This window comes from Thunnus thynnus, chromosome 3, assembly GCF_963924715.1.
Source record: "Thunnus thynnus chromosome 3, fThuThy2.1, whole genome shotgun sequence".
NCBI classification, from domain to species: domain Eukaryota; kingdom Metazoa; phylum Chordata; class Actinopteri; order Scombriformes; family Scombridae; genus Thunnus; species Thunnus thynnus.
Window position 1 is genome coordinate 33,426,561 of NC_089519.1, and position 23,011 is coordinate 33,449,571.

Genomic DNA, 23,011 nt, shown 5'->3' on the forward strand with positions numbered 1-23,011 from the left:
TTTTTACAGCAGCATAGTGAAGTATTATTTTTTACATTGTAGTACATTTAAACATGATGGTTTACATCAGTGGTGAACAACTAAATCCAACAAAAATATCTGACCCCGTGATGAACGCTGAAGTTTTCCCTTTTATAGATGACATCTGATGCTTTACGCGACTCTTCATAAATCTAACAGCAGATAACAATGTAAACACAAAGCTCATGTAAACCCCGATAAATATGACCTCATAACATCTTATAAACTTACAAGATGAACAACACAGACAGACGCATAATTTGGCCGATCTGAACAGATTTGTCCGCTGTTCATTGTGTGCTGATAAGATATCAGTTACATTTCTAGTGTAATATTTAGGTTTATGGGTATTTTTTCTGCCAAATCAGTATTAACACAAGCTGCTGCAACTCTGAGAATTATGGCATCTGTCATCTGATACAAACCTAAGACGGTTTTATATACTGTTTAAAGTTTGTATACTTAATTTAATATTTTTATTTTATATTTAAAACATAACAGGCTGTATTTTGACTGTGTCTGTACAACATCAGCCCCCCGAATAAATAGTGTTGAAAAAAATCTGGTCCCACGGTTGAATCTGTTTATTACAGTGTGTATTTCAAACCAATAAAACATTCATAAAAACCTAAACATACATGGGGAAAATAGCAAAAAACACAGCTTTAAAAACAATCTGGATCCATACAGATATACAATGACATAAAGGATGAAGAAAGAGGAAACTTGCAGATAACATAAAGCTCACTCTTGTGGTTTCATATCAGGCTTTTTGAGGTCAAATAATGCGTTTAATGTTTGTGATGAACCCTGATTTCCCTCCACACTTGTTCCACACACACAAAAGAAGTTATTCTGATCTTTAATCTATGATTCACCGTTTCTGTCGGTGTAGATTTGAATGGAAAATCAACTTTGGACTGAGGATAAAACTATTTACTCGCTCGTTGTTGTGTGAAAAGGAGGGAAGCAGATAGAAATAAAAAGCCTTAATGTTAACTTTTCTTTAAATTTAGCAATATTTCACTCTTGTTCTGGTCATTGTGTTATAAAAATAGGTCAATTATAAATATTATCATTTGCTCAACATGCTAAATTACAGCTCTGTAGCGGTAAATACAATTAAGATAGAGTAGATTGTATTTTCTATAAACTCCCATTTAGCACCTCAAACTGCAAGCGGCGAATCAACTCGTTACAACAGTCCAAGATAAACAGAACCAAAACGATCAGTTGTGTGTACATATCCAGTGTACACAGCGTTAAATCCACTTGTGAGAGGACAGTGATATGGTCTGTGGTTAGTTTATGGTTGATTCTGAAGTTTATAAATATTGATCATTTTGAATGTCGGTGTTCCAGTGAATCAAACGTGACCACTTATAACAGTTATCCTGACACAGTGGGTGTTATCCTGCTCCTGCATACGTCATTTCCAAGCCTGTAATTCAAGGGGTGAGTTCAATGTCAGCAGCACAATTAAAGCACAAAAAAAGGTTTTCTTAACAATTTTTTAAAGTCTGTCTTATCACATGATGCATCACAAATACCCCATGTGTTCATTGAAAGCATTACTAGTGGCCTTAATCTTTCCTCCTTACTGCTCCTGATCTCTTCCCAACATGTCAGCAAAGGAAGAGATGGGGAACAAAAATGCTTTTCAGAGTTCAGTAAAGCTCCATTTCGTCAAATCAAGTGGTTATTTTCCAAAGTTAAACTCTTTTTTAGAATGAATTTCCCTCCACTACTGATCAGGAAGGAAAACAAAGATACTTTGAAAGATATCCGCTTGATTTGTCTAACTCAGACTGCCGGAAATAGTCAGCTCTGGCTGTGTTTTTACACAAAGTGAAGATTTCCATAGTAAAATATGGAGAATTATGATATTAGTACCATTGAAAACATGCTTGGGATCATTTATACCATTTCAGCACACATATGTCACTCTGGGGCAGCAGTTCTAGCTCTAAGTGTAGCATTAACATATTATCACCTTATAAAGTTGAGATGGCAAACATGTTATTAAACAGTAGAACATTATTATTCATCTTGAGTCATATTTCTGTCCACTTGGTGAACATGAGTCCAATATTCTCTCTCCTCTTCGCTCTGCTTTGTTCTCAACCAACTCCTGAGAAAAAATATCTGGTTCTCTAGCTGCTAAACGTTCGGCTTCCTTTACCAGCTAGTTGCTATATTGTCTGTTTGATAAACCTACTGTATACTACCCGTCCAACACCAAACAGCAGAGATTTCTCACTGAAAGCAGCTGGCTGATGCTGCTATAGAGGAAGTTGATTAAAACAATGAGAGTCAAACATAAAAGTAAAGTAGCACGGTGTAAAAGATGATAAAATGCAACATAGAGCTGATGTGAAAGGCAGAGTGATAATTCTCTGTGAGTAACACCTTCCACATCATAAATACTGTAGTAATTTGATCTGTTATTGATAAAAGATGGACTTGAAACTTGATTCTTTCATTTTGCGTGGTACTAAAACAGGGTTTCGGTGTTGTTGTTGCATCATATCATCGTCTTACATGAGAAAAATGTCTTTTCTGTGCTATTCATCCCATATATTATTCACCGACTAACACGTGGCTTCGGGCGGCATACAGTCGATTTATTAGAACTTTTTTCAACTTAATTTAAAAACAGTGCCATAAGAGCAGTGAGAGTGACCCAAAACAGTAAAGTTGTGGGCTGGAAAACCAAAACAAAGAGCTGAAAGATGCTAAAACGCTCTGTAGATCTGAGGGGAACTGCAGAGTTGGGTGATAATTATATCATATCACACACAGCTATTGATCCATTGTTAATATAAAAATAGGCTATCTGTTAATATTACTGTTGTTATTAAACCCTGAAAACATCTTTTAAATGCCAAAATTCCCTTTTTTCTTTACTTGTCCTAACAGGTGGCGTCCTGCAGCTCCGGTTTTAAACTTCCTTAAAGTCCCGTCTGTTTACTGCCTCGTTGGTATGAATGAAACCAGAAGCTATGTCGAGAGCCCCCTGCGACCAGAACCGAAAGGTCAGGGAGGGGTCGCCGCTGTCACCAGCGCAGAGATGGGAAACTATTATTGGAGCTATTGTGGAGTGGCTATAATTCATGTGAAAGGAAGTCGTCTTGCTGTGCAAACGTGTGTATGTGGGTGTATCAGCATGTTTCTAATGACTGTACGTTTACACAAATCTATCTATAGACCACATGTTGTTTGTGATTGATTGTGCTACAATGGCACTTTAAAACTCCCATATATCCTCACTGCTGAAGGCTGAAATACACAGAATAATGAACCGTGACAGCAAATGATGATTGATAACTTATATTTCCTTTTTTCTGTTTTTTTTTTCTTGCTTAAATAATAATGTTAGAAGCTTCAATCATTGTTATTTAATGAGAAAAATAAGGATTCCACATTGAACATGATCATGACTCTGCATGTTAAAAATACAAAGTTTTCATGGCGTGTTATTTTGTGTGTGTGTGTGTGTGTGTGTGTGTATATGCGTGCATGGAAGTGTGTGTCCCTGTGCTGTGATGCGGCCTTGTGACCTTCCAGGGAGTAAACAGCGTTTCAGAGGGATGGACTTGGGCTGTTGCTCTCTCCCCCTGTGGCATCGCCGTCAAAATGACAATCTGTTATTGGGAGAGACCGCGTGGCTCCTCCATCACACGCCAACGCTGTAAATAAAGAGCCGCAGAGCCGAGCTTTGGGCCTGGAATGCAGTTTTTTGGACAAGAAATGCTTTTCCCCCCGCGATGTTTGGGGACAGTAAACTACACATAAAAAATAAATGGGTATTCTGGAGTCAGCATGTCTTGCGTAAACACACACACATAAGATGGTGCACACAGATGCACTGCAGACACACACACACACACATACACACTTGCAGCTGCAGCTCTGTCTGATGCTTGGCGGACGCAGCACATCAGGCTTCAAGGTCTCTGAGGCAAAACAAGACATTCACCTTTGACTCGTGTGGTAAACCGACACCAGCAGGACACCATCACTCTCCGCAGACTCGTAGCTACTGGTCCCAGTTAGTGGTTCACATTTACAGTTTAGTATCATCATGTGGCGTAATGTGTAGTATGTGGCGTTCATCCTTTTCCCCCCTTAAAGATAATAAATATCACACGGTCTGACTTCAAATATTCTGTACAACTCTTGATTGAAGCTGCTGTTTATGATGTTTAAATAAAATATTAAAAGACACAAAGACTTCATGTTTTTTTGTGTTTTTTATGGCTGAATTATTCCATCAGATGGAAATATTATAGATGTGTCAGTTTATACACATTTCTCTGATATCTTTTGAAACTTAACCAGAAACTAAAATAAACTTCAGTAGATTTTTAAACTACTGATAATTTTTTTCTGTTATTTGTAGCATATACTTTACATTTTTTTTTTATAATCTTACTTAAGGACAAAATTTTATCTGATCTGTTAATTATTTCCATTACTTGTAAGATTTGTGCAGGTGATGCATGTACAGTACGGGGTTTGTAGAAATGACATTTTTCTATAATTGTTTCCTTTTTCTTGTTGTCTTTTTATTATATTTTGTATTATATGGTTATTTATTTGATGTGTAAGCACTCCCTAAAAAACTTAGATGATTTATCTTATAAAGTTCTGAGTACTAACTGAGTTGATTAGGTAGTCTGAAGCCATTTGAAAAACATGTGTGAAATATCCTTCTGATATTAATTAAAAACTTACAAAATAGTAGGAATTTTATACTGAGAAATTAATTTTACATAACAAAAATACTGAGTTGAGAGTAAAGCAAAAGCTCAATCTTCCTCCAACTACTTTTTAAACTTCTTTAAGTATCAAAATGTTAATTTTCCATCATTCATGACCTTTAAAAATCTTCATTTTACCTTTTAAAAGCTTCTACTTCGTCTTCTCTTCTGCTGTGTGTTGAAAAGAGAGTCGCCCTCTAGTGGGGAGAAGCTGCATCATCCTCTTGACGCTGAAAGAGATGCTGTTTCTCAGTGTTGAACGTTTAGGAGACACACACACCCACACACACACACACACACACACACACACACACACACACACACACACACACACACACACACACACACACACACACACACGTGATCCAATTCCTATCAGCTGCTGGCGAGGCCTTGTCAGCTCCCCCCCAAAGAAAGTGGCCCTGAAAACCCAAAAATAGGAGCCGACTGTTCCCAGACTCGGACCCGTCTTACAGCTCGGAAACCTTGACAGCAGCTGTCTGGCATAGCAACAATAAAGCCATCAATCAGCAGAGGGAGGACGCTGCCCACCACACGGTTCTTCAGGGATACTACAGTAGTCTGCGTGGACGAGGGACAGTGGAAGTTTAGCTGTCAGAGTAGCATTTTATGATGATGATGGTGAATATGATTGTTATTTTAAAATGCAACTTTAATGTTTGAGGTAACTGCTTTTTTAAGTGTTTTGTTCCTGATGTCTAACTTTCATGTCACAGTATTATTTTGCAGAGTAGAAGAACATGAGAACCTGAAGTGGCTGTGTGGTTCAGGATCCCATGTTGATGTTTCCCTCTGTTATCTTATTTAAAGGAAAGGTTCACAATTTATCAAACGTGTCTTAAAACCACAGTCAGATGCCCATATGAACAGTGAAAGAGGTTTTCCTCGCTGTAATAATTCCTCCTGTTCATACAGGCTGTTAAAAGATCCTCTTAAAATGTGCTTTCAGTGTAAGTGATGGGGGCCAAAATCCACACAGTCATTTAGTGCAAAAATGCATTTTTTGAGTCTGAGTCTGAGTTAGTTAGTTTTGTGTTTCCTCGGACAGTGTTTCCCTGTTGAGCTGTGGTGGAAGTAATAATAACAAAAAGAGGGACTTTGGCGCTAAAAAGACTGTAACGTTGAAAGATATCTACTTGATTTTAGCTTCAGATAAACTTTTAAATACATTTTTGCACAGAATGAGGCTTGTGAATTTTGTCCTCTATCATTACATCATTACAGTGTAAGTGCATTATGAAGGGATCTCCTAATGGTCAGTATGTTTGTTTTAAGACAGACTTGAAAAATTGCGAACCCTTCCTTTAAATCAAGACTTTTAATGGGCTTTTGCAGTGGTGGTGCAGTAATCAAAAGGTAATCAGTACAACTAATTGCCTCCCGCACTGAACCTTCAAGGAGATCATTAAATTTCCCCCCAACCAAACTGCTCCTGCCTGTAAGGGGATTCAAACTGGCAACCTTCAGTTAACAAAATCACTTCTTTAACTTAAAGCCCCTCCACCCCCACCCACCTACCCCCCCCACCCAACAACACATCTTCTGTGTTGTCTTCAAGCGCTCTCTTTCCGTCTCGCCTCCCCTCCGCTGCCAGGCTGAGATGTTGATGACAGGACAGGCCTCTGGCCAAACAAACAGCAGACACGCTGCTGGTAAAGGGCGTCAGTCAACGTTCTCCTCCCCACCCTGACCCTTGACCCTGTCCTCCACCTCCTCCCTCCTCCTCCCTCCTCCCCTCTCCTCCTCACAGACACATGCAGGTCCTGTTTGTTGATGTGTACACAGCAACACGGATCACTTCCTGTCAGGGATCACCCAGACTCAACACAGACAAGAAGGCAGAGAGGCAGAGCTTGGCGTGCATGTGCTCAGACATACAGTATATAGAGTAGAGAGGCGTGCACGCTAACACACACACACACACACACACACACACACACACACACACACACACACACAGAGCTCAACCTACACTTTCTGTAAGGTCTTGATCTCGGCTTAGCGGTGTAAATTACCGTGTTGACAAGTTGTTGTGCGCACAAGTCTGACAGAGAAGGAAATGAGACCTATAGCTCACTGACACACCACACCCCATTAACTGTCAATGCCAAACCACGTCCACAGTGACGGCCACGGACACACGGGGCCCCTGCGGAGAGTTAGAGGTTCCCTTCAAAAAGATAGTTTACCGATGGTTCAATTAGTATCATTGTTAAATCACATTCAGCAGAGGATGTAGAGTTTTCAACATGAGCTAAAGCTAACTGTGCTGTGTATAATGTTTGTGTGTATATTATGTAAGTGGCGTGCACAGCTGTCTTCAACCAGATGCCACCAGAGTAAGGAATCCTCATCTTACACAAAAGTGTTTTCAATTTAAGTGATAGGGGTTAAAAAATCAAAAAATATATTTAAACGTTTATCTGTAGATGATATGAGGCTTCAGCAGGCTGAGTTAGTCAAATAAAGTGGATATCGTCCACAATTAAATTCTTTTTAGTGAAAAAAAAAACCTGCTTTGTGTTTCGACACAACAGTGTTTTCCTGTTCAGCTGAAGTGGAAGGATTATAACAAAAAACAGGAACTAATAAACAACTTTGAAAGATGTTGATTTGATTTGATTCATTAGCATTTCTGAAGCCTCACATTATCTTCAAATAAATACATTTTTGCACAGAAGGAGGACTGTGGATTTTACCCTGCATCACTTCCATTGTAAGTGCATTATGAAGGGATCCTCTAATGGTCAGTATGAACAGGAAGGATGATTACAGCAAGAAAAAACATGTTTCAATGTTCATTTGGGCTCCTGACTGTTGATTTATAGCAGAAAAACTGTGAACTTGTCCTTTAAATCTACTATGACCACTCACCTTGTCTGCTATAGTGCGTTTAAACTAACCCACTATGTGTAACGCACACTCAGAGTTGACTCCTTGCATTATTACATTAACTTTAAGACAAACAGTGTCTGAGCTGTATCGGTGAATAGGCCTTTACACACCAGGAGCAAATTTCATTGGAAGTGATGGGAGTTCCACAGAAATAGTCGGCTGAATCACGCTGCATGATGATTCACTTTCCTTCCATGCTGATCTGTTTTCTCTCCTCTGCTTTCCATGTAGACTGTGATGAAATCATTTGAACCGCGGGAGGATAAACAGCATGTTTCTGCAGCTGTTTTTATATGGAAGTACACGTGTAGCTTTGTTTGTTTGTACTCTGCAGCTGCTGGGTGTTCTTGTGGATTTTCCATGTGTAGGAAATGATGTGTAGATGCATTTTTCTGCGTCTTTATGTCAGAGCTTGTTAAAATGTGTGTTTGTATGTGTGTGTGTTTCTGAGCATGAGCAGGCAGAATCTCCCACTAAGCAGCTGTCAGAGCAGCGCTGGCTATCGTCTCCCCCGGGCGGTCGACCTGTCAACTCGTCCCACTGACGGCTCTCCTCTCTCAGCTTCGCCTCAGCTGGCCCGGGGCGGCTTAAGGTGTGTGTGTGTGTGTGTCCTGCTCCTGCTGGTGCCTCGGCAAATCTGATAATTACTGACCTGACAATGAATCCCTCTGACCCCCCACCCCCCCACCCCCACCACCACCAAACACCCACCAACACCCCCGTGCCCAGACCTCCCCTATAGGCGCTGAACAGCCTCTATAGAAAACATGCTCATAGCTTAATACAGACGTACAGTGGCTGACGTACATAAAAGGACACATTAGATCCTTCTTTTACTCTTCCTTTACTCTTCCACACGCACACACACACATATATTCATACACACTGAGAGTTTTCTTCTCATTCCTCAGATGTTTCACACATGAAACATGGGGAGGAATGAAAACAACTGGAGCTTGAAAGAAGGTTTTGGAGGGAGATGGTGTGTGCTGGACGAGTGGGAACAGTATGAGAGTCATCATGCAGGTGCTTTGCCCTCTATATGCCCTTGTTAAACACACACACACACACACACACACACACACACACACACACACAAATCAGTGCCGTTCAGAGGGCCTCGGCGCAGGATAACAGGTGATGACTGAGAACAAGCAGCCAGAGCAGATTTTGTTTTTCCAGCTGAAGGAAATCAGATTATCTTTGACTAATTATTATTATTATCATTGCCAGGTCTGTATGGGTTTTGGTTTCCAAATACTTCTGTATCTAGTGGACCATTCAAGTGCAGCGGGACATTCTAGTGTTATAGTCATGGAGCTATATATTAAACAATGAATTTACTTTCATTCTGCGTTCACATAATGTATATCATAAATTCTCAGTTCTGCCTACTTTAACTTGCTACGGCCGCATGCGTTTCAGATGAGATGACTGCTTGAATGATGGATGTGATTTCTCCTTTTACACCTTACTGGTATAGTACAGGACATTGTAATGTTTGGCTGATTTTGTACACCTGCCTTGGAAGAAGGTCTAGTTTTTGCCTCTACTATATCAACAGTAAAATTATTGTGGTGTTATGCTCTGCTCTGATGTTTCTAAACTCATATCTAAAGGTTTTAAGAAGAGCTGGAAAGTATACATAAGTACAGTTAAGTACAACAGCATCAAAAACAAAGCCAGTAGCTAGGGATGTGCAGAGAGCCAAGTATTTGTATTTGTATCTGTATTTGTTGAGGCAGCATAATTATTTGTATTTGTATTTGTATTCAAATAAAAGTGGACAGAAGCTTAAAAATCCTGTTTTTGTTTTTATTACGCTTTTAATTTTAGAAAATTAAAGTGTTACAATAAGTGTTCATGAAGCTTGTGTTGTTGTGTCGAATTGTTGCAGAAAAATGTATCAGAGCAAAAAAAAACTCTCTCTTAATAAAAAGGGAGTCAGAGGTCCAAGTAGCAAAGTGTTCTTTAATGCCGGCAAAAAAGGGGAACGAGTAGCACTTTTTACAAAGTATCAAATCGCTCCGAAGGTTCTCCCTCGGGGGCATCTGTTTTTATGTCCCTGGGTCTGTTTAGGTCACACCTTATCATCCACCCCCCTAATTTTGACCAATTATTATGTTACTTTTTCCTCGTCACTCGTTGTTGGCAAAAAACTCTTCAGACCATGTTTTGAGCTGTTTGTGGGCATATCCCGGCCCACATAATTCTTCCTGATTGTGTCCAATTTTTATATATATATATTGGGAATCACTTTACACCATTATTGTCCAGTTGTCTTCTGGCCTCTTATTTTATAAGTCATTTCTAGTCATTTTACACCCCTATTTCCTGATCTCTTTCAGAGGGAATTTTTTCTAAAAGGTGAAGACTTTAATGCAGACCCAAGCAACATGACATGTAATACAAACACACTCAAATTTCTCCAGTGTATGATTATGATTCTTCTACTGTGCCTCTATATGTACAGTGTGATTAAATATGGTTCGTGAGATTATAACTACACCAATACAAATTGTATCCCACTAGCCCTTATTGCTTATAAACTTGTAAAATCAATCTGCATAGCTTAATATTGTCTTTAAGCACACCAATGACTTCTAATGAAACTACACCACAGTGTCAGTAGTTCAGCTTTATCTCTGGGGAACACCCATAACTCTGGGAGTGATGTCCGAATTAGGAAATGTGCGTCATGTAGCAGGTGGATGTGACTCCCCTCACTGAGACCTGCTGATTGACGTCACAGCGGAGCAGAGGAGAGACACTGAGATAGCGATGTAACCGACCTGCACTGTGGTATTTAACAAGGTTTATTTTTCTTCCTGAAAATATAGATTTTTTAAAATATTTGTATGAAACAAATATTCGTAAAAAAAACCCCACTATTTGTGCTTTGCCAAATACTGTATTTGTATTTGGGCACACCCCTACCAGTAGCATGATAACCAAGAAAATAAAACCAACAGCATGAGACACATATTAGTCACCCACACATTCATCTGTTCATCATAAACATGTGGTTAATGGCATCCTTCATTTCATGGTGTTTAGAGTCCTGATACAGACAGGAAGAAATGAGTAAGAGTAGTGGTTCAGTCTGCATCGGGCAGCTCTGATCCTTCTAGAAGCTGGAACTCATCATGTGGATGTGAGGGGGGTCCGAACGCTGTTTCTGTCAAGAAAGTTGACAACAAAACTGACATTTTTGGTCTTTTCACGGCGGATCGGATCAACTGGGGATTTCAGCTGAACTATACAGGCAACTTCGTCCACTACTGGCTCTAATTCTGGAGATTTTTTTAGGTTCAATCCCTGACCTGACTCTTAAATTATGAGCTAACTTGAAGTGGAGACCAGAGTAAAGCTCTCAGAGAGAAGGTTCAGTGTGAGGATATCATGGCAATCAGTCAGACTCTGGTTCCATCCGTGTCTGTTGCCGATTGCAAGAAGCACCAAAATGGGAAAACAACAGATTATTGAAATTTTACTGAACAGTGAAGATGAATCAAAAGTTTTAAAATGTTGGAAGTAGATGACAAACATATTGAGCATTATCTGTCGCTACTACGTGCTGCATCACTATATGTAGCACGGCTGTAGGCCACTGTGGCCTCGCTTTGTAGAGCAGGGATGGAAATGCAAGATCTAAACAGATAAAACCTAATTACCTGCATGACCATGTACCTCTAGCAGCAAGACAAAAGGTGTTTTTTGTCATTTTGGTGAACCGACTTTGTAAATTTGTTGTTTGTCTGCACTGTTAGTTTTCCCATATTTGGACTGGATCTGGATCCATGGGATGTAGCGTACAGTAGACTCTCCCAGTGGTCAAATTGAAAATGCACTGGGCAAAAAAAAAAAAACCTGGTTCACATTCTAACCTGTCAAATCAAGGTTTGGTCCCCTCCACCTCTCACTAAGCAGTAAAACATCTTTTTTTTTTTTTTTAAACTCCTGAAAAATGTCCTGAAAATCCTCTGTAGCCTGCAGTCAGCGGGAGAGCGGGAGCCGAGGCCGCGGAACGTCCATCATGTCGACAAATTGACTCAATCAGCTTCATCCAGGAGCATTAGCCTCTCGCCCCTTTGAAATTCAACACTGTTGACGGTTCACCGGAGTGTTTCTGGAGAGGGAAAGGAAAAAGGAAAGGAGTGGAAGAGAGGAGGAGGCCTCATCATCTCTGGGAATGACAGAGTGAGAGGGTAACAGCGGGAGAACTGTGTGATGTGTGAAGTGCCACGTGTGTGTGTGTGAGTGTGAGTGTGAGTGTGTATTCATGTACTGCTTGTGAAAACCATTTGGAGTTTTTTTTTTGAGAAGTGAGGTCCGTTCAGTCTGACTTAATTTAGCCTACAATGTGGATTTTGGATTGATTTTACAATTGCAATTAGGTTATTAGTAAATGAAAAGAAATGTTAGGAGTGTGTGTGTGTGTGTGTGCATTTGTGTGTGTGTGTGTGTGTGTGTGTCAGAGAGTCACACTTCACTGACACAAAAACATGCTACTTTAGCTGCAGGAGGGCTGGAAGTGGAGGCTATACAGAAGTGAAGCCGAGGCTATTCATCAAACACTTCAGATCAAACACATGAGAGAGAGAGAGAGAGAGAGAGAGGAAGAGAGAGGAAGAGAGAGGAAGAGGAGAAGAGAAACACACCTGGATGTTTGCACAAAGTTTCCCCTAACAGCAGAGACAAGGATGAGAAGAGTGAGTCCGCACACGGCTCTCTTGTGTGTACGTGCGTGAGAGAAAGATCAATGTTTTTATAATCGTGCAAATTTAAAATGCCATTTTTTTTTTAGCATGCAGCGATGCACAGTGGTGCATTCATTCAGTGTTGCATCTTCACTGGATTTTGTGTTTTCTTGCTTGTAGTGTGTCTTTGTTGATGTATTTTGTTGTAATTTTTAGTGTTTTCTAGTGCCAAAGTCCCTCTTTTTGTTACTATACTTCCATCTTTTCATTCAAAACATAAATTAATGAAATACGCATTTTAATGGATTAAACTACCCAATAAAATTTGATTAAATTAGCTCCACTAATCAGCTTTAACGATGCTGTTTACATGCAATCATACAATTAGGACTGCAACTAGAAATCATTTTCATTCTTGATCAATCTGCAGATTATTATCTCAGTTAATTAATTCATTGTTTTGTCTAAAACATCAGAAAATAGCAGAACTGTCACAAGATTACATCCTTGAATTGCTTTTTTATGGTTAAATCATGTTTGGATTGAAGTGAACTGAAGGAGAACTTGTAGTCATTGTGACTGTGCACTTTCCTCTGCATGGTCACACTGACATCTTGTGGCAGAGCGGAGGTTCGCTGCATGCTGCTGGATATTCACTGAAATGCTCCACTGTGATGGTTTTGATAGTTTATCTGAACCACTTAATTCTTATCGCTGGATGTTTGTGTAAAGCAATGATGCCAGTTCCCAAGAGACAGAAACAGCCGCTGGATTACTGTGACATCATTCATTCTGGCTCTTACGCTGTGTGTATACTATTCACACACTCTCATACACAGCATTTTTATTTTGTACATTGTGCATGTTGTGCTGCATGTGCTCTGTGTTGGTAGAAAAAGCTTTTTGATGTTTTTGTTAACATGGGAATTACAAAAAAAATACAACGTCAGATGTCAGTAAAACGTGGGCTAAGCTTTAACTTCCAGGCAGTTATCATCATCTACATGAACAGCTACATGAGCTATAATGATTTCATTTTCTGAAAAGCATTCATTTATGTAATTATAGCCTAGATGATAATAAAAAATGTGGCAAAACTCTATTACAGGTCTTAATTAGTGCCATAAATGAAGCCATAAGGGAGATGGGTGTCACATTAGTCTGTCGTTGTATTTAATATTGAATTATTTTTTCTTATCGTTTAATTGATTAGTTTTATTCTTATATGATATCACACAGAGAATATAATTATTCACATTCTTATTATTTTACCACTATACAACTACTATTATTACTCAGTGGTGGAAGTACTCAGATCCCTTACTTTTACTTTACTACTTTTAGTAAAAGTATTAATATAGCAATGTAAGTCCTGCATGAAAAATCCTACTTAAGTAAAAGTACATAAAGTTTAAGTAAAATGTACTTAAAGTATGCAAGTAAAAGTGCTAATTTTGTCCCTCTGACTGATATATTATTATATATGACATCATTAGATTATTAATACTGAAGCATCAGTGTTAGAGCAGCATGTTACTGTTGTAGCTGCTGGAGGTGGAGCTAGTTTCAACTACTTTATATACAGTTAGCTAGTTTAGTCCAGTGGTCCAGCTTTTTCTCTTATCTTTGATTTTTGGTAAAATATGGGATCATTTGAACATTTATTGAGATGAAACCATGTGAGTTTAGGGGGAAAATCACTATTTTGGTTAACAACTCACTACACACTGCTTCTTGTAAGATGTTAAAAGCCAAAAAGGTTGGAAACCACTGGTTTGATCTTTAACAATGTGTTGTATTTTAAAAGCTTGTTATATTATCCATTGTGTCAAATCTTCATCTGAAAAGTAACTAAAGCTGTCAAATAAATGTATTGGAGTGGAAGTATAAAGTAGCATCACATGGAAATACTCAAGTAAAGTACAAGTACGTCAAAATTGTAAGTACAGTGCATGCGTAAATGTACTTTACACCACTGCTATTACTGCTGCTACTATTTACTGTAAATATAATATGTTTAAAATTTAAAAAACATACAGAGCCATCTAAATTATAAACAACGACTGAACTGATTTTATATTGAATAAATAAAAAATATGATATTTCAGTTACTGTGCTCTCATTGGCTCTCAGAGTTACGTCAGCGTTACGCGCCATCCCATTGGCTAGCGGATTGACGCCTATCTCTGTATGTCCTGAGCCTGCCGGGCTGAAGGTGAACCCGGCCCGTCTCCCTCTCTACCTGCCGCTGCACGCACCCTGTACCCCCGTCTCCTCCTCTCGCACTGCACCGGGATCATCCGCTTTGCCCCGAGCCATGTCCGTATTTAGCGATGTCCCTCAGGCCCCGCCGGTAGCCGTCTTCAAGCTGACCGCTGACTTCAGGGAGGACACCCACCCGCAGAAAGTGAACCTTGGTGTTGGAGGTAAGATTTGATCGTTGTCTGCTAATGCTAATGCTAACGCTAATGCTAACGCTAATGCTAATGCTACGTTAGCTTTCCTCTGCTCTGGCACTGAGTCAGCCCAGCAAGCGCTGTCCTGCATCGCTCTATCAGTCAGTAATTTAGTCATGCGCGACCCTGTCTGAGCGGTGCTGGTGTTACACCATCCAACACAAGCATTTCTTTGATTTGACCTTCGCTTCAAGCTAGCAGTGAAGCTAACGAGCTGGTTCAGGCTTCATGTTTACAGTTTCATTATTTCTGTCAACACAGCGCACAGTAAATGCTACAGCCATACTGAATGAAACGACACTTTTATGGAAGCAGTACCTCGTCTTGTGACTGTTGTTTCACCTTTTACCCTTCAAGCTCCTCTCATTTAAAGAGAATCATATTATTATGTTGTAAAAGACAGACTTCCTGCACTGTCTCACGTGCCCTTGAACGCATCATTTCCTCCGTAACAGGGCTATTGTCAAACTTATGACATATTGTCCTGTCATTTCTGTCACATGAAGACCTCATGTTTAACATCTAAACTCGCCAGTTCTGCTTGTTTGGCGGATGTCAGAGACAAACTGTGCTTGTTGCATTGCGTGACAGGTGCAGGGATGATGTTATCTTTAATTAATGCCTTTGCAGGATGGCTGAGAAACTAACATTTGTAATATTTATATGGTATTACTGTGCCTTTTTGAAGGTTGGGGCTGTACAACTACAACTTATAATAAAGGCCTTGAATATGTCAGAGTAGTGTTGTAAGGTTGAGGTGAACTCATCCTCACCAGACTAGAACTGGTTGTACTGGTCGAGGTTACATGTGACGTCAGGTCCTGCTTCTCATAATATCAACTAAACTAAATTAAAATAAGCAAACAGAAAAGAGTTCATTATTTATTTTATTAAGTTCATTCAACATTTCTACAGAAATTGTATGAGTTTAAAGAATTTGAGCTTTATCTCAACATTACAGTAACCAAAATACCCTAAGCTATGTCGTCACATATCATGAAATCAGTATTATAATAAAAGAGTTCTCCATCGATGTAGCATCTCACTCTTATAATATTGTTGGACTCTTGATGGACAACTGTACAAAAAATATCAAAACTGATGCAACAAAATCAGAGTTATTGTCCTTATTTTTCCATGCATTCTACTTCATTGTCAAAACCTGGCGCCTACATTACCCACAATGCAACCCAGCCGCCGACAGTTTGATCAGAGATTCTGGTGTTTTATGCCTGCAGCAGCTAATGTAGCAGCCTCAGACCCCTTCAGCCCCAGCAGACGCTGAGTCAAGTGACATCACTTGAGGCAATTTATCAGATTTTGTGCAGCTCCCTCTGGAGCCACAAAAGGCTTTATACTACTTTTTTTTCACATATGCAGTAAAATCACCAGAGTTTCCCTTTAATAAAAACAACCCAACAGTATATTCAGTTATCTCAGTCAAAAGTAGGCAAAATACCATTTCAGATAATAAACTCTTACTGCAGTCGTAGTATTTATGATGTAAACAGCTACTCATCGTTGCATGTGCATACCCTGCATATGTGTTTTTCACAAGAATCTGTACGCAAACATCTGTTAGTCTGGAAATCTGGACAGGAGTATTGTACTCATTGTTATTTTGTCGTTGTCGTGTTGTTTTTTCCTCTTTTTTTGTCACTGTAGTGACCTAACTGTCTCCCACAAGATAATTAAAGTTCATCTTGTCTATTTTTTAACCTTGATGCCAAAACATATCTAAGTGCGGTGAACCAGCTGGTCTGGGAACACTGAGCAGACTGCAGAGAGCCTCACCCATGTTTTAGGGTCACAACATTCTCCATCGCCGGTCTCTGGTACACTTGGGAGTCTTTATTTATAATTGATGTCACCCTCAATTTTCTTATTTCTTTCTTTACTCTGTTAAAGTATTTTCACATCCACCAAATATTTCCTCCAGGTGATCCACAGATCCAAAATAACAAACCTTCTTATCTCTGACCTTTTCAAGTGCGTCTTCTCTGTCATCCATAGTAGTCGCCCACAGCTGTGTTGAAGGCCTGATATTTGATACAGCCCTGATGCAGGCTTCCATATTATATCAGTATGACTGAGCACGAGTTCTTCAGGAGTCAAATATGAGCAACACACACACACACACACGCACACACACACACACACACACACACATGCACATGCGTACACTTAGTTTAGTCTGGCTAGTAAAGGTGACCTTCAGTGTCACATTACATTCAATTAAATAGTACTGTTTTCTTTCTCTCACTTCACTCTGTGTCTCTCTATCTTATTGTTTCAGATAGTGTTTTGTTATGTGTATATTTAGGCTGCATTCTTTGAAATAAAAGAAAAAATAAACCTTGTTCCAGAGACTAAAATAGTTCATTGAGACTTACAGTCTTGAGAAATCGGGCTGTAGTTTGGGCAATATGACCTGAAGCAAGTAGCAAAAGGAAGCACAAGAACAGGAGCACAGTAAAGATATTTGGTTTATTTTACTGTTGTGTTATTAGCTGACAATTAAGAGAAAAATATATCTAGTCATGTCAATACATTACTGAATATTTAGCCTGTTATTGTAGTGTGTTTTTACAGACTTTCTGCGTAAATTGTGGGTTTTTTGCCTTGGATTTTATTACACTATTGTTTTGCAATTTGATGTAATATTTACTCGAGAGCTTTGTGGCTTTGTGTCCCCTCCAGCTTACCGTACTGATGACTGCCTGCCCTGGGTGCTGCCGGTGGTGAAGAAGGTGGAGCGGCTCATCGTGGAGGACGAAAGCCTGAACCACGAGTACCTGCCCATCCTCGGCCTGCCTGACTTCCGTTCAGCCGCCTCCAAGGTCGCCCTGGGAGACGACAGCCCGGCCATCAAGGAGAACAGGGTGAGACGCGAGACATGAGACTCTGAGGCCGGTGTGTCTCATGTAAACACACACACATACATATGATGGTTTTTAGCTTCTCCTCTTATTCATGTCTCCTTCCTGTCGTCCTCTCAGGTGGGAGCGTGCCAGGGTCTGGGTGGGACCGGTGCGTTGAAGATCGGGGCAGAGTTCCTGCGTCGCTGGTACAACGGCGTCAACAACACGGCCACACCTGTCTACGTCTCAGCGCCTACCTGGGGTTAGTGAACAGCTGGGGGAAAGTCAGGGTAACATGACACCTGAATCGCTGACCTGCCAGATTTTAACAACATCTTTTGTGCGTCTTTCTCCCAGAGAACCACAACGGCGTGTTTGCTGATGCTGGCTTCAAAGACATCCGGCCTTATCACTACTGGGACGCTGCCAAGAGGGGCCTGGATCTCACCGGACTGCTGGATGACCTGGAGGTGAGGACAGCCAGGTGTAAAGGTTACTTAATGTCAGCGTTTTTTTACTTTATGATGACTCGACAAACAAACAAAAGCTCTGCCAATAAGAAGTTAGTTAACAGGCCGTCCTAGAAAACTTGTGACTGTATTTACTCATTACTTATCAGTCAAAACGACACGTCGTCTTTTAAATCTGTAGCTAACGAGACTGAAAAAGGAGGAGAGACAGTATAAGTGCTGGCAGACATCGATCCAGGAGGGAAACAGTTAATTAGTGGATGTAACAGAACCTCAAGGCAAAGTAAAGCCTTGAATAAACTGTGACATGTGACTGACACTCTTCCTGTTTTCACTCGTTCCGGTGACTTTCAAACTCTTCCTCTCTTTAACAGAAAGCTCCAGAACATTCAATCTTCGTCCTTCACGCCTGCGCACACAACCCCACCGGCACCGACCCCAACCAGGAGGAGTGGAAGAAGATCGCAGAGGTCATGAAGGTAAAACAATGTTGTTCTTGTACGTTTATGCTGCTGTTACTATTTTACTCAAAGACATGTTGGAAGGAGCCTTTACTCACCTTTAAACCTTTTTGTTCTTCTTCATCTCCTGTTTTTTTTTCTAGAGGAGGAATCTGTTTGTGTTCTTCGACTCGGCCTATCAGGGCTTCGCCTCTGGCAGTCTGGATAGAGACGCCTGGGCCATCCGCTACTTTGTCTCTCAGGGCTTTGAGCTCTTTGTAGCTCAGTCCTTCTCCAAAAACTTCGGCCTGTACAGTGAGTACACACGATGCACACACACACACACACACACACACACACACACACACACACACACACTTGCACAAAAGCCTCCATACATTTGAATATAATCCCTCTTCTTCTCGTTGTCGTTGTCAGATGAGAGAGTAGGAAACCTGACAGTGGTCGCTAAGGACAAAGACAACCTGACCCGCATCCTGTCTCAGATGGAGAAGATTGTCAGGACAACCTGGTCCAACCCGCCAACTCAGGGAGCACGCATCGTCAGCAAGACCCTCAACTGCCCCGAGCTGTTCGCAGAATGGTACGTTCCTTACTGCCAGTTAGCGTTAGCTATGACTCACTACTGCAAGTGCCAGTTAGCGCCATATGTTGTCTTCTTGATGTCATCTGTTCTCCTAACAGTCCTCACAGCCGTATGTCGGTGCAGTTGATGGACTTCATCCACTTTCCAGCAGACGGTTGTAGAATTAAACAGGTTGCTGTGTTTTTGAGAGGCCTGTGTACCAAATCTGAACTTGTCTAAAGGTTTATATTAAATTCAACCAGCGAGCTAACTTGCTAGCTACTGGCTTTAAGCCACTCAGTGCAAGACAGACTTGACGTTTTTCCAGGTTCATGACATTGATAAATCGAGGCAGGTTCACCTTCAGCACAGCTTTGTTGATAGAAATGAGGACAAAGTCAGCAAGCGTCTTTGTGATGTTGGAGGCTGTGATTTTTGCATTTTGGGACATTTGTGTTTTTTCCTTTACCTTGTAAAGCACACTAAGTTTGATACATTTTATATAACTAAACTTTATTAATCTAGTAATATTATCAAAAATATGATGATTATTATTATTCTCCACTATTACATGCATGTTATTATTATTATTATTGTTGTTATTGATTTGATTTATTGAACGGGACAATGTGCAGTATTAAGCATAAATGATGCACTGCAACGGAGTTAGCTTGAAGCTAATTTGCATCTGAAGTCCACCACAATCAAAACATACAACAACAAACAAAACAAAGCAAAGAAATACAAAAAAAACACACAGAACACGTCATATAAAATACAAAGCTACACACAACAGCACATCACAATGTCAATTAAAAATTAATAATGTAAACTAGACTCAGTGGTCACACAGCTGATTCAAGAGGCTAACACTTCTTAACATTAGCATATTAACATGCTAATGTTTGTCAGAAAGCTAACATTTCATATTAACAGTGTTAAAATGCTAACGTTAACATCCTAACATGCTAAATGTTAGCGTGTTGACATCTTGTAGTTGTTAACATGTAAACCAACACGCTATTGTTACCATGCTAACATGTTAGCGTCCAGCTCAAAGCAAAGCTGAACCTGAGTACAGTTTAGATTGGTCAATGCAGAGCTGAGTCTGAGATAGCCTAAAATTGCCACCACACAGGATAAACTCTTTGTTTTCTACTAGCACTGCCCACTGCACCAACATTATATTTTAATTACCTTTTATCTAAGATTGAATCTAAGGCTAGAAAACTTGTCTCATGTCTTGAAATTCAGTTCTCAGTGCAGTACATGCTCATCTTTTACAGGTTACTTTTAAAATATTTAAGCAACATGTTCACATTTTGATGCTCTCAAAGTTCCCAAAGTATGAGGAGTATCTTTATTTCATCTGGAACGTCTCGTCAAAATTTTATCATAGTTATTCTAATTTACCGTCTTTTGTCCTCTGTGTAGGAAGGGTAACGTGAAGACCATGGCAGACCGTGTCCTGCTGATGAGGGATCAGCTGAAGACCAAGCTGCAGGCTCTGGGCACCCCGGGCACCTGGGACCACATCACCCAGCAGATTGGCATGTTCAGCTTCACCGGCCTGAACCGTAAGTGCAAAAAAAACACACACACTCACACATCAAACCACATCCAGTTATTTATACACACCATCCTTGTAACAACACGAAGCATCTGTTCTTCTTCTACCCTCTAAATAACCACCACCGCGTTGTGATTCCTCCCACAGCCAAGCAGGTGGAGTACATGATCAAAGAGAAGCACGTGTACCTGATGGCCAGCGGTCGCATCAACATGTGCGGCCTGACCAGCAAGAACATCGACTACGTTGCCCAGTCCATCCACGAGTCCGTCACCAAGGTCCAGTAAAGGCCGCTTCCACTGCCACCTCCTGTAACGCCGCAGGAAGTATCACCACCATCATGTCTGTGTCCAAACCCTGCTTTATCCTCTCCTCTGATTGGTTAATCTGCAGCAGGGGAGTTTGTTTTTTTTGCAGTTGAACCAATGGGAGGACGAATGCTTCTCTCTGTTCTCACATGAAGGTATAAAAACCTTTTTTGGGAGGTGCAATGATTTTAGGAAGACACTTGAACGCAATCAGCAGGGCTCTAAACGTATGCCTAAATGTGTAGAAGAAGATAAAACGTTTAGTCGAAAAAGGTCCCTTCATATAAAGATTTCCTGTCTTTGTACGATCCGACTCTGTGCTTCCTCTGTCATTTCTAGCACTTCAAGGGATTAACTGTTATGTATCTGTAGTATTGAACAAATGAAGGCGCAGATAAGTTACTGTAAATATATGTAACCACAGGTAGAGGTCCTGATATTTCCTGCAAAAGAACTTTACTTTTTTAGCTCAGAGCCCATGACAAATCACTTTTATTTGTTTTCCAGCCATCAGAAGTTACAAATAACGACGTTACAGTACAATTAACCGGGTACCGTAACCCGCCTTGCTCTGTGTGTCAAGTAACAAACGATTGATATCAACTGTCGGTATGTACGGTTTTAATTTTAGATTAGTTGTCCAAGTCAACTAAGACGCACTATCAAAACTCATCCCAGGACATTTCTTACGTTGACGTCAGAAGAAGGGCATTATGGGTGTCATGTGACCGGGTTCAAACGTCACTTAAAGGTCATGCGTGTGCCTGTCTCGGTAGGTAGGTCGTAATGTCAGTTTAATCACTCAAAACGGATTTGTGTGCCAATAATGAACAAAATCACCTCTCTTCTGTGTTTCTTCTGTGTTGTTTTTGTTTTTGTTGTTGTTGTTGTTGTTTTCTCCACCCTGCAGTGCCCTTTTTATTGTGCCTCGGTCGTTGTAATGAGCCTCTCTGATCAGACCTCAGAGCCTGACACTTGTTAGCACACACAAGCACACACACACTCCCATTATGTGGTGTTGTTTTTATGATGACATGCAGCAATATGTGTGTTCATACTGTAATAAATTATAAACCACAGGAACCAATCAATCTCTGCTTCTCTGCCTCCTTTTTTCCCCCCGTAAACCCTTTCTGAACAATAACTACATGTGTGAAGGTAGTAGTGAGAAAAAGTGAGCTATAAACATCAGTATTTTAATTCTGTTGCAATCACTGGAAGTATTTTAATTTATTAATGTCAATAAATTCCCTTTCTGAATTTCCTCTAAATTCTTGATTGCTTTAGTGAGTATTTCCAGCAGCAGGATGATGTTTGTGAAGGAATTAATGTGTTTTTAATGGTTTTTAGTCTACAAATGGAGATCTATAGCACAGGAGAAGCAGGGCAACCAGTGGTAAAAGAAGTCCTCAGATCCTTAAGTAGAAGTAGTGAAATATTCCATTAAAAGTAAAAATCCTGCATTCAAAATGTTACTTAAGTAGAAATACACAAGTACGGTCAGTAAAATAAACTTAAACTCATTGTCGTGTATGCATTTCCATCCGTTTGGGGCACAAAAGCACAAAAAGTTCAGTTTACAAAGTATATATTAAGTGTAGCGGTCAGATAAATGTGTAAAAAAATGTAAAAAGTATAGTAAAATATCCAATATTTCCTTTTTGAATAGTAATAATAATGTACTTAATTACTTTACACCACTGTTGGCTACACAGACACGTGTTAGTAGGATCAATTCATAGTGAGTTTTGGTCTTTTCATGCGATTTGTTGACAATAAGAAAAACATAAAATATCAGCAGACTTAAGTGTGAAATGAAGACCAGACAGGTGAGATTCAGTATGTTGTGAATCTTTATATTTCATTTTATTTTAATGCAAAATACCATCACATAGTTGTTTTTTTATTTTACAAGTAATA

The 23,011-nt window shown here is 40.0% G+C and overlaps 1 protein-coding gene across 1 annotated transcript; it reads left to right on the top strand.

Annotated features, from left to right (window-relative positions):
• Positions 1–14,590: 14,590 nt before the first annotated feature.
• LOC137180180 (aspartate aminotransferase, cytoplasmic-like) lies at positions 14,591–22,182 on the top strand. Its single transcript, XM_067585459.1, has 9 exons — positions 14,591–14,826; positions 17,557–17,738; positions 17,856–17,979; positions 18,075–18,187; positions 18,562–18,666; positions 18,792–18,942; positions 19,066–19,231; positions 20,648–20,790; positions 20,931–22,182. The coding sequence occupies exons 1-9, from the start codon at positions 14,718–14,720 to the stop codon at positions 21,068–21,070; spliced, it is 1,233 nt and encodes a 410-aa protein (XP_067441560.1). The 5' UTR covers positions 14,591–14,717; the 3' UTR covers positions 21,071–22,182.
• Positions 22,183–23,011: the final 829 nt, after the last annotated feature.